A 12,513-nucleotide genomic window follows, 5' to 3' on the forward strand; every position below is an offset into this window, starting at 1 on the left:
CTTCTTCTTCTTCTTTTAGATTTGGCCCCTTAAGTTACAGCCATCTTCTTGCATGGTGGTCACTATTAAAAGTGGAAAAAATTTTCTGACGTTTCTCTGACTATTCGAGCGTGAACTGTTAGTGCCAATTCGATCATCTAATAAATGAAGCTGCGAATCGAAGGGTATTCAAAAACGTGTTGACTATTCATTCAATGGTCACTGGATCAAACATGCGACGAAAAAATTAGACATAGAGGTTTGCTTCTTCATGGGTAAAGCTTTAATCTCTCTCGGTCTCCCCCGCCAAAAAATTCCATGACTAATTAAAAGATGATTTTTCCAAGTCCTTACAGTCCGTCTCTAAATTCCCGGTTTTTCATAACCAGTGGTAACCGTATCTTAAACATATATGGCTTACAAGTGACTATATACATTGAAAACCCTCAAAGACATTTCCCAGTAATTTTTATTGCCGTATTTAAGTAAACACGTGTAAATTGCTTTTGCAATTACCCGCTCTTACACCGGGATGATTCCTTGAGGGTTAACGATGGGAATGATGGCTCGCTGGCAGATAGGCAACTTAACTTACACATAACATGCAGTAAGTACGCCAGATATAATTTCAGTTGCCGACCCGCCGGGAGAGCGTCGTTCATATCGTTAACCTTTAAGGAATCCTCCCAGTATACAACAAGATGGCAGAAAAAATTGTCGTGTTCCTGCACGCAGGTGGAAAGAACAGAGTCGCAAAGGACCGTGGTCGGCGAGAGTGAAATGCTCGACGCCAAGTCCCTGGCGACGAGAGTCGAAATAGAAAACAGTGGCAATACCCTTGAGTGGTCCGTCGGGGGTGCGAAGGGTATTTGGTTTCTGAAGGGGACAACGCCTCGCTCTAGTCGCGAATGCATATTCAGGGGCCGGTCGGCCATCCACCCAACCAATGGTACCGTTCCTTTTTCTCCTGCCGCTGCCACCGCTGCTGCATCTTTGCCAGGAGCGTAGGAGGTAAAGATTGCCGAACGATGTTTGCAATCATCTTTACTTTCACCAATTATATTAATTTTCACACTCGTTGTGCTTGACTTCTCCATTATCAATCTTACTCATTGCAGGACTTTTGGCATATTTGTTCATGACGTTTTTACTTTCGCGCATTACAACTGTGTTTGTTAATTAACGCGTCATGTAAACGATATGTACCACGATTATTTCAATCATTCGTCGGTAACAAATATACCATTGCCATGCAGACGATTTTGAAATGGAACAACGATCATATCTTCGTCCATCTCGGATTACCGAAATGTTCACCAAATAAACACGGGCGGAGTGTGAAATGTGACTTTCTCATGCTGAGGTACCTTACATCAGTATAGGTGAGAATAATATGCGTCTTTGCTGACTTTTGCACGAAGTATGTCATAGTTCTCAAAGAGTCGACGGAAGAGTCGCTGCTCGTAGAGTTCCACGGCAAAGTTGAGACTGGTGATTATCGGATCACCGACCGTGTTGGCTGTCTCAATTTTGAAGTGAGCGCAGGCAGATCAGAGAAAAGTTCTGTATTTCCTCGAGTCCATTGGCACGGCCCTGAATTCTGAGCGGGGTCCACGACAGTGGAAGGGCTCGCTGGATCAATAACAGAGAGCAGCTTTCGCGCATGCACCCCCAGGCACCCGCAGGCATCCTCGAAGCCCCGTGTTCGTCTTGCTACCCTCACCACCTCCCCCGCTGCTCTCCTTTCCATCTCCTTGGGACGCCTCGTACCCCCATGCAACATTCATGACGCCATCAATATTACACGCGCGAAATAATAACCCATGCATTTATTACGTACGGGGACAGTCGTCAGAAGAGGAAAAATAAGGAGAAGATCGCCGCTTCCCAGACAATCTATAATAAGGGCAAGTTATCCTTTAAATTTGATTCATTTTTACTGTTATATGTTCTACGGACAATAATTGATTCACAATGACCATGAAAATTGATTTACTAGGAACGAAACGTATCCTTGGTGATCCTTTTCGGACTATAATTTATTGCAAATCGCGATGACTATTCTAGTCGCCTCCTCTGAAAAGTTATTCATTCTGACATTCGTTGAAAAACTTTGTTAATTGTTAACGTAAATAGTTTCGAATACCATTGAAATAATATAAAAATTCCGGTATATGGAGTTTCTATTCTGAGTTTATAGTCTTGTCTGGATTTTGCTTTATCTTAGACTTACTAATCATTGAGATCGGATGGCATAAAAAAAAAAAAACTGCATTAGTTTTTGATTGCCTCGTAGATTTTAATAACTACCGAAACTATTTTCTTGAAACAAAGATTGATTTTTAGGATTGAAAAATTAGTTTGTGATGCCACGACGATGCCGAGGATAGACGCGGTAGTTTACTGCCGTCTGTTGCAATACGGTTTACAGCTTGTGATAGCATCGACTGATATCGAGTGAGTGAAGAACACCGAAACGGTTTACTGGTTTGCCATAACAAACTCCTAGTTGGCAATGACCTCTTCGCGATACGAGCTGACCGACACAATCTCGCGATTATCTCGTAGCGCGTTAAATCCACTAGTCTATATTATCGCGAATGTATCTAAACAGCTGATAATGTGAAATACACATTGCGCAGTATTGCAATACACAGTTGAAATTCACCAATAAACGACTCGGGCAAGGCTTAAGACAATTGCAGAAAGATACCTACACTTGAATTACTCACCGTAGTGAATAAGTATAGCGACAGTGTGGTTGATTTACTCTCAGTGTTGATGTCACATCACGAGATATAACTGCTCTTGGTTCACGATTCTGTTATTGACGCACGAATGACGGAGCTGTGAATAGAATCAAAGATATAAAAATAAAATTTTAGGTCGATAGTAGGTTACTTCTGCCACCATGTCAAGATACCGTATCAAGATTCCAATTTTCAACGAGGAATGGCGCAATTATTTTCTCAGGTTCGTAGTCCTAATTCTATAATCACGATCAATGCTTTTGAGAACAGTTCTTATGAGACCTTTACTTTAGTTATTTCACACCGTTTCCGATAGTTGCAAATAACTGTCAAATAATAACGGAACAATGACAAGTGATGGATTTGTGTAACGTCATCCGTTGAACGATTCTGATTCATATCAACCTGATTACGACATTTGTAACTTAAATTTCAATTATTCAAATAGGAACGTCAAGTCTTATTGGTTATATAGGGAAATCGGTGATCGATGAAATATTACCAATGGGATTAAATTCACTCGTTTACGTTGCAGCACACATTTCTTGGCTCCAGCGTTAAATTGGGCCATACCGATTTCTTCAATTCTTGACATGACAAAGGATCCAAAATACATTAGCGGTAATATGACAGTAGGTAAGTAACGGTTCTGAATGCAACTGGTTTTCACATAATTTCCATCACACTTATACCGTCGTTGCTCATTGAATGATAGAATGAATACACTTCTCATTGCCTGAATAGTGAATACACTTACCATTTGACTGCGATGTGCGGAATGACATACGTTATTCCGTTGCTTATCATCAGCTCTGCTTATCACTAATGTCAAGTTAATTAGAATTGATGCTGTAACTAACCTCGATCAAATGGTTCGCAAGCTTCGTTTCCTGTCCTCTTGGCTCTTACTGCGTATCAGAACACTATCGTCGCTAGTTATTAGATAACGTTGACTGCACTTACTACTACTTGTAGGTGAACCAATTTACGTTCAAAATCCCCCCGAATGTCACAGTACTTAAATCTGAAATTTCCTGTTTGTGTATTCGAATTTTGTCGATAATTTGTAAACTAACAATTTCAGCATTGAGTTTCTATTCGTTGATGTCGATGAGGTTTGCACTGAGAGTGAATCCGCGTAACATGTTGTTGTTCGCCTGTCACATTGTAAATATGAACGCTCAGCTGGTGCAGGGCTTTCGTTACCTGCGGTATCACAATAAACTCAGCTTTCTTCCGGGCCCAATGATTGACCAGAATATCCAATCCAACAGCGAGGACAACGCCAACTGTCAAAGAAAGTAAAGGGAGTGCAGAAGAGAAGAAAGAAAGAATGAAATAATAGTGAAATTCGAAAGTTAAGGGTGTATTCAACATTTACTTTGTAGAAATTATGTCCTGATATAAATTATTATTATAATTGTTATACTTTGTAATGTACACGTAATTAATTCATAGCACACATTTACTAAATTACCTACGAAAGGAATATCAGTCATTGGGCATATCTTGCAATATATAATATCCATAATCCATGTCTACGACAGAAACTTATTATTTTTCGGTAGCTGATCGCGGTTACCATTTAACACTACTGTTGGCGACGAATGGCTGTAAATAATACTCCAGGTGTGAAAAAAGCAAAGCTTTAGCTTTTCCTCCACTTGAGGTATAAGTAGTGAAGTACGGCCGGTTCTAGATACAGATTCCAGTACCTACATTTTACCGACATTTTGAACCGCTTCACAGCTCGGATAAAAATCCTTTTTTCTTGGTTGGGGGTTATCCCTACTCTGGTTAACCATCCCACCCCGGAAAAAAGATGCTGCGGGTTTTTTTCGATGAACAAGAAATTTAACCGGAGTGAGGATAACCCCCAACCGTAAAAAAAGGATTTGTGTCTGAGATGTGAAGCGGTCAAAAATGTTAGTAAAATATCGATATCGGGTTCTGCGTCCAGAACTAGTCTTACTTTTCTATTGATATAATCTAATATTATACCGATAAAAATGTATGCTCAAAAAATTTATTCCACTTCCGAGTTTTGCTCATAAAGTATCGAAAGAAACTAAATGTTATTTTGTTTTTTTTTTTTAATTTGTCCTAGACCATTTCAAGTCTTACAAGCTGCATTTATAGTGGTGAGACATTTTTCAAAGCAGACATGAGATACCGTTTAACTAGCCGAACGTTGCCTAGTAATACACCTATAGGTATAACGACTGTCAGGAATCGAGGAAATTGCAGTGGGAATGACGTCACGCATGACGGTCACCTCGATCAGATGCAAGTATGCTAGAGCGAAAAAAAGTCGATTTACGAGAAATGGCAGGAGTAGAAAAGGAAAAAAAAAGTAACGAAAAAAACGGGGCAAAAACGCTAATACGGTCATATATATTTATTCTCGGAGAGAGGCTGGTGAAGTTTTCGTTATACACCCCTACGCATACTTGCGCTTAACGCGTATACGTGTATGATAAAGGCAGGCACGCAATTTATATATATGCGGCGGCCGGGCAATGATGGCTGCGACACCAGAGTGGCTTAGCATTTGTTATATAGCCAGAGTCCCCATAAAATGTGACCCCAAACGGACTAGCATCGGGGAAAAATAAGTTATTACTTCGTTCATATATTCACGTAGTCGAGGATCGGGGGTGGCGAATAATTTAGCTATCGGCGCTGGCATAGCAGCCTCGAACTCCCACCCCCACCCCCGTCACTAGTTACGACGTACGTAGAGGGTGATTCAGGTAGAGCCGATCTAATTCTAATGGAAGTTCCTGTGACTCAAATTTCTTCGAAGAAACTTCCAAGGGCTGACTAGAGGTAATTCGAGACGTGGAATCTTAGAGACGAATGTAAAAGGTCGCTTCAGGTGTGTGAATCGTCAAACGATCCCAACAGATTACACAAGTTTAATATTCTTATTGTTCTGCATTCATTAAAAAGAAAACTGAATTTCCCGACTATAAAACTGGTCATGAAAAACGATCGTGTAGCTGGTTTCGAAAAAAGACGTAATCAATCAGCGAGTTACGTTGTCTGTCAGCTTTCTAATTTCACCGCCATTATCTTGGGAGATATTAATCAAAACAATCCGTTTACAAGGGGCTTCGACAAGTTGGCTGTAAATGCAGGCTGGACAGCCGTTACCGGTAGTGTCGATCGTCGATTTATATTACAGCAACAAGATCCGCGCGTTTCAAGATCGGCTCTCCAATTCCTAGATGTCGGCAACTGATCAGGCATTCCGGGGATGCGGGGATGGAGGATAGAGGATCGCTGGGGCAGGCGAGGGATGACGAGGGGGAGACGGAGGACGAGCTAGCGCCCGTCTTTGAGCCGAAGTAGGTATAAGGCGCTATCTCCGTAGCGCAGGCTCCCCGCGAACCCTCGCGTGGGTCCCGAGGAGGAGCTCGGTACGGCGGAGGCAACCGCACGCTTCGCAGATCACAGGGAATACATGCGAGATCAGTCGCTGCTCCGGCTGATCGGCTTCCCGAAACAAACGAATCGCCCCGTTCCGTAGAACCAATAAAAATACCCGGCATTCCCCAGGGCGAACGGGCGCTCCCTCGGTCTGCGTCTCCGTCTCCGTCTTCCTGTCCGCCTGCAGCTCCGATCCCCGCTGACGTATCCGCCGCGTCTTCGTCCTCGTCCACCGCTTGCCCATCAAAGACTAACTAAATATTTGCCGAGGTCTTCGCCAAGACTTCCACCCTCCTCATACTACTGCACCGATCCTTATATCCCTTCGCTCTTCTCATCGGCCCGCGAAGAGATTTGGACTCCAGCCAACCGGACTAGGACCACCCGGAAGTTTAAACTCTACTCACCCCGACTCCAATCTTCGGTCCTTAGAATTTCTGGGATATCACCCTGGGTTGATAAGGGGACCTCGCGCTATACCCGCTAAGGTTGATTGGCGAATGGACGGTGGTGGCAGCATCGCCAATTTGGCTTATTTCATTTACGACCATTGGCGTGTTATTGGGACAACCGCAACGCAAAGAGTCTCTTAGCTAGGTTTGACCCTTCAAGGGATGTCACAGCTTGGAAAAAAGTCTCTTCTTTCCGTTTGGCTGCCAGTATTTTTGGAGATGCATTCTTACCTCGATAGATTCCAGGAGATCCTCTCGTCGCGTCGCAGGGATTCTGCATTAGCATGACTTCTATATGCAAAGTGTTATGTCACCCCATCGCCCCTCACCCAGACGAACCTTTCTATTTCCTTTGTCCTTGGCCGAATAACGTTTTTTTGTACATCATATGTTGCTCCTCTGCTTCTTCTTGTGTCTCGTTCTTTTCTTTTTTTTTTCATCATCCCACGGCGGACAAACGACATTCTTATTCCACGCATTCTCGGTATTCTCGTGGGCGAGTGTTCTCCCATCGGTCCGTCCGTCCCACCCGCTCGCCTGTCCATTCGCCCGTCCGTGCAACTTGGCGAAGGTCCGGCTCGGCCCTCCATCCCTTTAATTAACAAGGAATCAATCAACGGTAAGAAGAAGCTGAAGAATCACAAAGAAAATGGCAAAGTCCGCCGTGATTCGCAACAAGTTTCGAACGAGAAGGGATGACGATCCTCTGCTTCACCGCTTCTGTACGTCTGCCTTGTAATTCAATTTGTGTGTCTTCGATTTCACCAATTTCTGCATATCGTACGTTTCACCCATTTAAAATCAGTGTAAAGTGAGAAGCCTTGGGATGACTGACAATCCGACATAGTTTACAAATCTCGTAGAGATTTATCCGCGCCGGGACTTTTGGTCAACATTCAAATTTTACCATCGGATAAAAGATATGGATTTGCGAAGCCGGTAGTGACGGCAGATTCGCCAATTTCTTTATTTGCCTGTACGGATGCCTACGCAGAGAAATAAAAATACGACAGATTTTTAACCACTTCGTTGCTGCGAAGAAGCGGGTGCTAATTTTTTGCATACAAATAAATGCCTGCATAGGACGCAAGGTACGTGAGCATACGCGAAGCGAGTACAATAAGGTGGTAGAAGCGTCGAGGCACGTCGGCATATCTTCGCGTAAGCGGCGTATCTGCGGCGGCGAATACTTCAGTGATTTGATCACGTCAAGAAGACGCGTTTCGTTTCGATCGGAGGAGCCAGCCAGCGCGCTGATAAATAAATCAATTAAAATTTAAATTCTCTCCAAGAGTTAAATCGCTAATTGCACTCGGACAAATACGTGGTCAGATTTGCAATGCAATCGCAGTCCTACGGTTCTATTGGCGTTCGCTCCAAAGAACCGCGAGAGTTCCATGGAGGGGGGGCAGAAGGAAGCCCGCGGACGAACACCGATAACGCGAGTCGAATATTAATTAATCCCTTCATGCGCGGTGGTCACTGCCGCGTACAGCCAATAATTATTCTCCTTGTATTCTTCATTTCCTACTCTACACTCGGATACAATAAGCATGCGGTAATCTTGACGCAGCATTTTAATCAATGAAGTGATATTTAGACAGGTCCGCATGGGAGGTCTCTTTCGAAAACCGTCATCCGAAGATCATTTTTCGGACGGGTCTGTAATGGCAATACTCGTGTCTGGGAATAACATCCGCGAACGTTGAATCAAGTCGTTTCTGCCTGTTACGAATCAATTTCGCTTCTGACAATGAGTTGGAATTAGATTTCGTACAAGTATAAACTGACAAGTAACGCGGCATAGCAGCCGCCGGCGTCCGGGATTGTGGGAGGCCTCGAAACTGTTATTCATCTGCCCGGTCGACAAACCGCAGTGACGAGGAAGGAGGTAATTAAAACTAACAACGATCGCAATCACCTCGACCTTACCTTGAGCACTTTATTCGTTGGACATCACTCACAAGGAATTAATTATTCATCTTTTCACCGGACTATTAGTCCATTAAAAATCATTATCAAGCATGTGTGACGTTGAACACATACCGCTCCGTTTTAGCCAGGGTCAAACCCCCGACTCCATTTCCTATTGCGGTTCTACTTTTTTTAATTCTATTCAGACGCCATCTGAAGAGATGCTATCACATTTATTTCGACCCGTTCACCTGTGACCAGAATGTAATTTTAATCGAATATCTTTACATTGATTGCAGAACGGAATTGGACACATGAGTGTATAATATATTCGAGATTTTGGGCCATTTAAAAGCAAGCATCCACGAATACGACGATCGCCAGTCTTACGTGGAAATTCTGTAGCTTGAAAAAAAAAAAAAAAAAACAAACGAAGAGAAATCTCATTTCGCAGGTTAGTTCCGGGCACATATGTATTGATCTGGATCTGCAATTGTAAACCGGGTTCTACAACCTACCGTTTATAATTCTCGTAACAACGTTACGCATAACATGTAGTGTATGGGCATACCAACCGTTGCTTATCTTTCTATTTTGGGAGTGATTGAATCATCTTCCCCTGAAATATGTATCCGAAGAGGCGGGCCGGTCCTGTGGATTTGTCCTGTACCCGATTCCGGGGTTAACTGATTTTCCCTTTACGCAGTTTATCCGTAACAACATTTTCAACCGCTTTTAGATAATCCCAGTTTCTGAGCCAGCCAGCCGGGGCTTTTGCTTTTAAAAGAGTCCTCCCCTCATTCCATTCAATCTTCAATTCCTTACAATTCACCCGACTACCACCCTGCCCCCGCGTCCTTCCGTCCGTCCGTCCGTTCGGCATCGACTTCCACCTATACGTATACGTGTTTTGCACACAGAGTCGAATAGAAACGTAATTTCTGTCGTTTTTCGTCCTTTCCGCTTTCCACCGTCACGTTCAGCTTCAGATTCATTCCCCTTCCTCGCAGGCACCGTTCTATGGCAGGCTTGAGGAAAAGCTAATTGTGGATCACGGAATTACTTCAAAAGATTTCATTCTTGTCTAATTACAGTTTGTCTATTCGACTCAGGTGTCCCGTGTCACCATGGTTTTAATGTTTCTCAAGTAAATATCTTCAGAGTAAACAAACGAGACACATCTGGCTGAAATTCGGGTGAATCATTCGTGTCGAAATTAGCATCAACTTCCAATGATTGGCAATACCACGATGTCTTGGATTACCGAGATACCGAATGAGCTTCCGTTTGAAATTGTAGAAGCTCGGTTAAACGTGCCGCCAACAGATGAGCACCTCGCGATCGAAATATCGCATCGCTGATTCGCCTAGCAACCTAGTTTTAAATTCAGAACGAGGAACAACCGCGGGTCCGGGCGTTGCAGGATTCGCAGATGACCGCGTCTTGTGAAAAGTGTGCCGGCGTCTTGCGCATGGTCAACTCGTCCGAGTATAAATACGTAGGTTGGTATATGGAGGAACGTGCGCGATCCGGCTAAATTACGGGTCTCCGATAATGAGGCTAGGGCGATGGGGAGAGATCAGCCACCCAACGCTCGGCTAATCACGGAAGCTCGTTAGCCAATTGAATGCGCCCACAACGAGGGATCTGAACCTTCCGTCTGACCAACGGCTAAGGGCCACCGTATCGGTGTCTGGTTAGCCGGCCACCATGCATCCACGACGACCGGCACGCAAAAATTAAGACAATGGGTCGTTTGATTATAAAAGGAAGAACCGAGATTCGCTCAAGCGGCAACAGCCGTTCGAGTCTCCAATCTTTACTCTCTTGCAACAATCGTCGCGTCAGAGCATAACAACTGCAGTTTCGGACCTTCCGTTCGTTTTAGGATTAGCGCAGCTACAGCTATAATCAAGGGAGCGATTATAGCGGCAGCACTTTGATGGCAATTTGTGGAAGTTCGACAAGTTAACATTTGCTTGTTGCTTACTTTTCAAAGATCAGTTGTACCCCGATTAAGGTCCTACCCCCCGAGAATATCGATGTGTTTCGCTGTCGATTAAATCAATCCATCCATCCATTTCAATCCAAGCCAGTCGACTCAGGCACTGGCCATTACGAAAATGTATATTTCGCATTGATTTTTATATTGATGTAGTTTATGTACCACTGAAAATTGGAAAATCGTTATTTGTCTAGAAATGAGGAACGTGGAAGAGCGTAAGAAATTTCTATAAATAATTCAACTTCTACGACATTATGAATTGAAATTCCCGTGCGCCTACTATGGGTAATTTTTCGTTGTGTAATACAACGGTTTGCATATACGCATACGGTTATACTTATTTTCGTGCATAGTTTGCTATTTCTTAACTATTGTATAAGACGATTCTCGTTGTTAGTTACCCGAGCGAGTGGTGTGGAGTGGAAAACTGAAAACCATCGCGTTTGTTCCTTATCGCCTACTTTACCCGCTTCTATTCTAGACGCCCGTGACGCGGAATGCGTGTAAACCCTACAGAAATACGGAAACAGTGTTACGTGCTGAAGGTTTTATAGTACAAGTATAATATCGTAGACTAGACGACAGCCAGAACCTCGCGATAGTACGGCAAATTCGGAAAACCGACATGCGGCGAACGGCGGGACGAGGGGGAAGAAGGGGACGCGTGATATCGCGCAAGCAGAGCAACGGTTAGGCTTAAGGTATAACGTGTATAAGGAAAGGTATACGACGCTAGCCTTTCGCGTTATCTCCGACGTCTCAACGTAATTTCCAATTTCCTTTAATATCGTATCTGTTCGAATTGGCATTACGATGTCAATATCAAGTTTAGCCGAGGAATCGAGCAGCTCGACGTCTTGTGGGTGAAAGCGGTGAGGGAAAGAGAAGGAAGGACCAGCCCTGGCGGGCACTGATAACGCGTGGCCGCCGGCGTTGTTACGTCTCGACGGGTCACCACCCCCCTCGCCCGCCTGAGGGGGTGGAGACAGAGAAGGATGCATGCGGCCAAGGGCGTAGTAGAGTTCCAGAATAGAGGAAAAAAGCGAGAAGGCTACAGCGAGCACTCGCGAGGGTTGCGTTGTACCTATAGCGAGCCGAGCCACGGGGGTGGGGGACAGTTTAATTAAAAGAAACCTCGTTTACGGTAGTGGCAACGGGTGGGGGATGGGCCGCTTTTATGACAGAGCCCGCACACACGGCCCGTTCCTTTCCTTGCCCAACCGCCCCTCGTCCTCCATCCACACACTGCGCGAAATAGAGAGGTACGTACATCTGTGTTCGCGAGATAGGCCTAAAAGCTTGGGCATTATTAAACAGCTTTGGACAGCCAGACGACCCGATCCACCGCGTGCCCTCCGCATTTCGGCTCATCCAAATTATGAATCACCACCGGACAAACGCGAACCAACTTTCGTACGAAGATTCCACACACCCTCGGCTCTCGTGTCGCTGCTGGGCTGAGGGCTTGAAACGTGAGATACCAAGACGAGATTAATTGACGCCCCTTATTCCTGGCTCTGCACCTCCCCTCGACCTCCTCCCGTCATTCACGCTGAAACTTTAAGCGTTGGAACATTATCCGGGGGTCGTGCGGAAGGTAATTGTTTAAAGAGATTATATTATATATAAAACGTGGAATAATTTGTTCATAGAGGTGAGGGTGAGGTTATAAAAATATACTTCTTGAATGTTACTCGGCTAGGTATACTGATGAAATACTAATCGCAAAATAAAATCTGAAAATATTCAAGGTGAATCTGATTTTCGATCAGACATTACGTTTCATTTTTCTTTTTTTTCGGCCATAGAAAGTTTGCTCGAATACTTTTTTCCATCCTCCGTATAATTAAGGGTACCAGCTGTGCTTGACCGTATATGTTACAGTGTTTGCCGAGCATGGTGTAAGAATCACCCATAATTAATGTATTATTGCTGCTCGCGCGCAAGACCCGCAACCTTGCGTGCGCGGGAAACTACATAG

The 12,513-nt window shown here is 44.2% G+C and overlaps 1 protein-coding gene and 1 long non-coding RNA gene across 4 annotated transcripts in view; one reads left to right on the forward strand and one right to left on the reverse strand.

Annotated features, from left to right (window-relative positions):
* Positions 1-262: 262 nt before the first annotated feature.
* Positions 263-3,345, reverse strand: LOC124293628. Its single transcript, XR_006903502.1, has 3 exons — positions 3,232-3,345; positions 2,712-2,826; positions 263-1,875 (listed from the first exon to the last, which is right to left on the reverse strand). It is a non-coding gene; the product is annotated as an uncharacterized LOC124293628 (long non-coding RNA).
* LOC107217998 (mitochondrial pyruvate carrier 1) overlaps positions 2,620-12,513 on the forward strand; it is a 29,594-nt gene continuing 19,700 nt past the window's right edge. For 2 of the 3 annotated variants that reach the window (XM_046735120.1, XM_046735119.1), the window contains exons 1-2: positions 2,620-2,952; positions 3,265-3,365. In XM_046735120.1, coding sequence (XP_046591076.1) covers positions 2,891-2,952; positions 3,265-3,365 — 163 coding nt within the window. In that variant the 5' untranslated portion in view covers positions 2,620-2,890. Of the gene's footprint in view, positions 2,953-3,264; positions 3,366-3,813; positions 4,156-12,513 lie in introns of those variants that run through there. The other variant, XM_015655730.2, reaches the window with a different exon arrangement.

The sequence above is a fragment of the Neodiprion lecontei genome, chromosome 3 (genome assembly GCF_021901455.1).
Source record: "Neodiprion lecontei isolate iyNeoLeco1 chromosome 3, iyNeoLeco1.1, whole genome shotgun sequence".
NCBI lineage: Eukaryota > Metazoa > Arthropoda > Insecta > Hymenoptera > Diprionidae > Neodiprion > Neodiprion lecontei.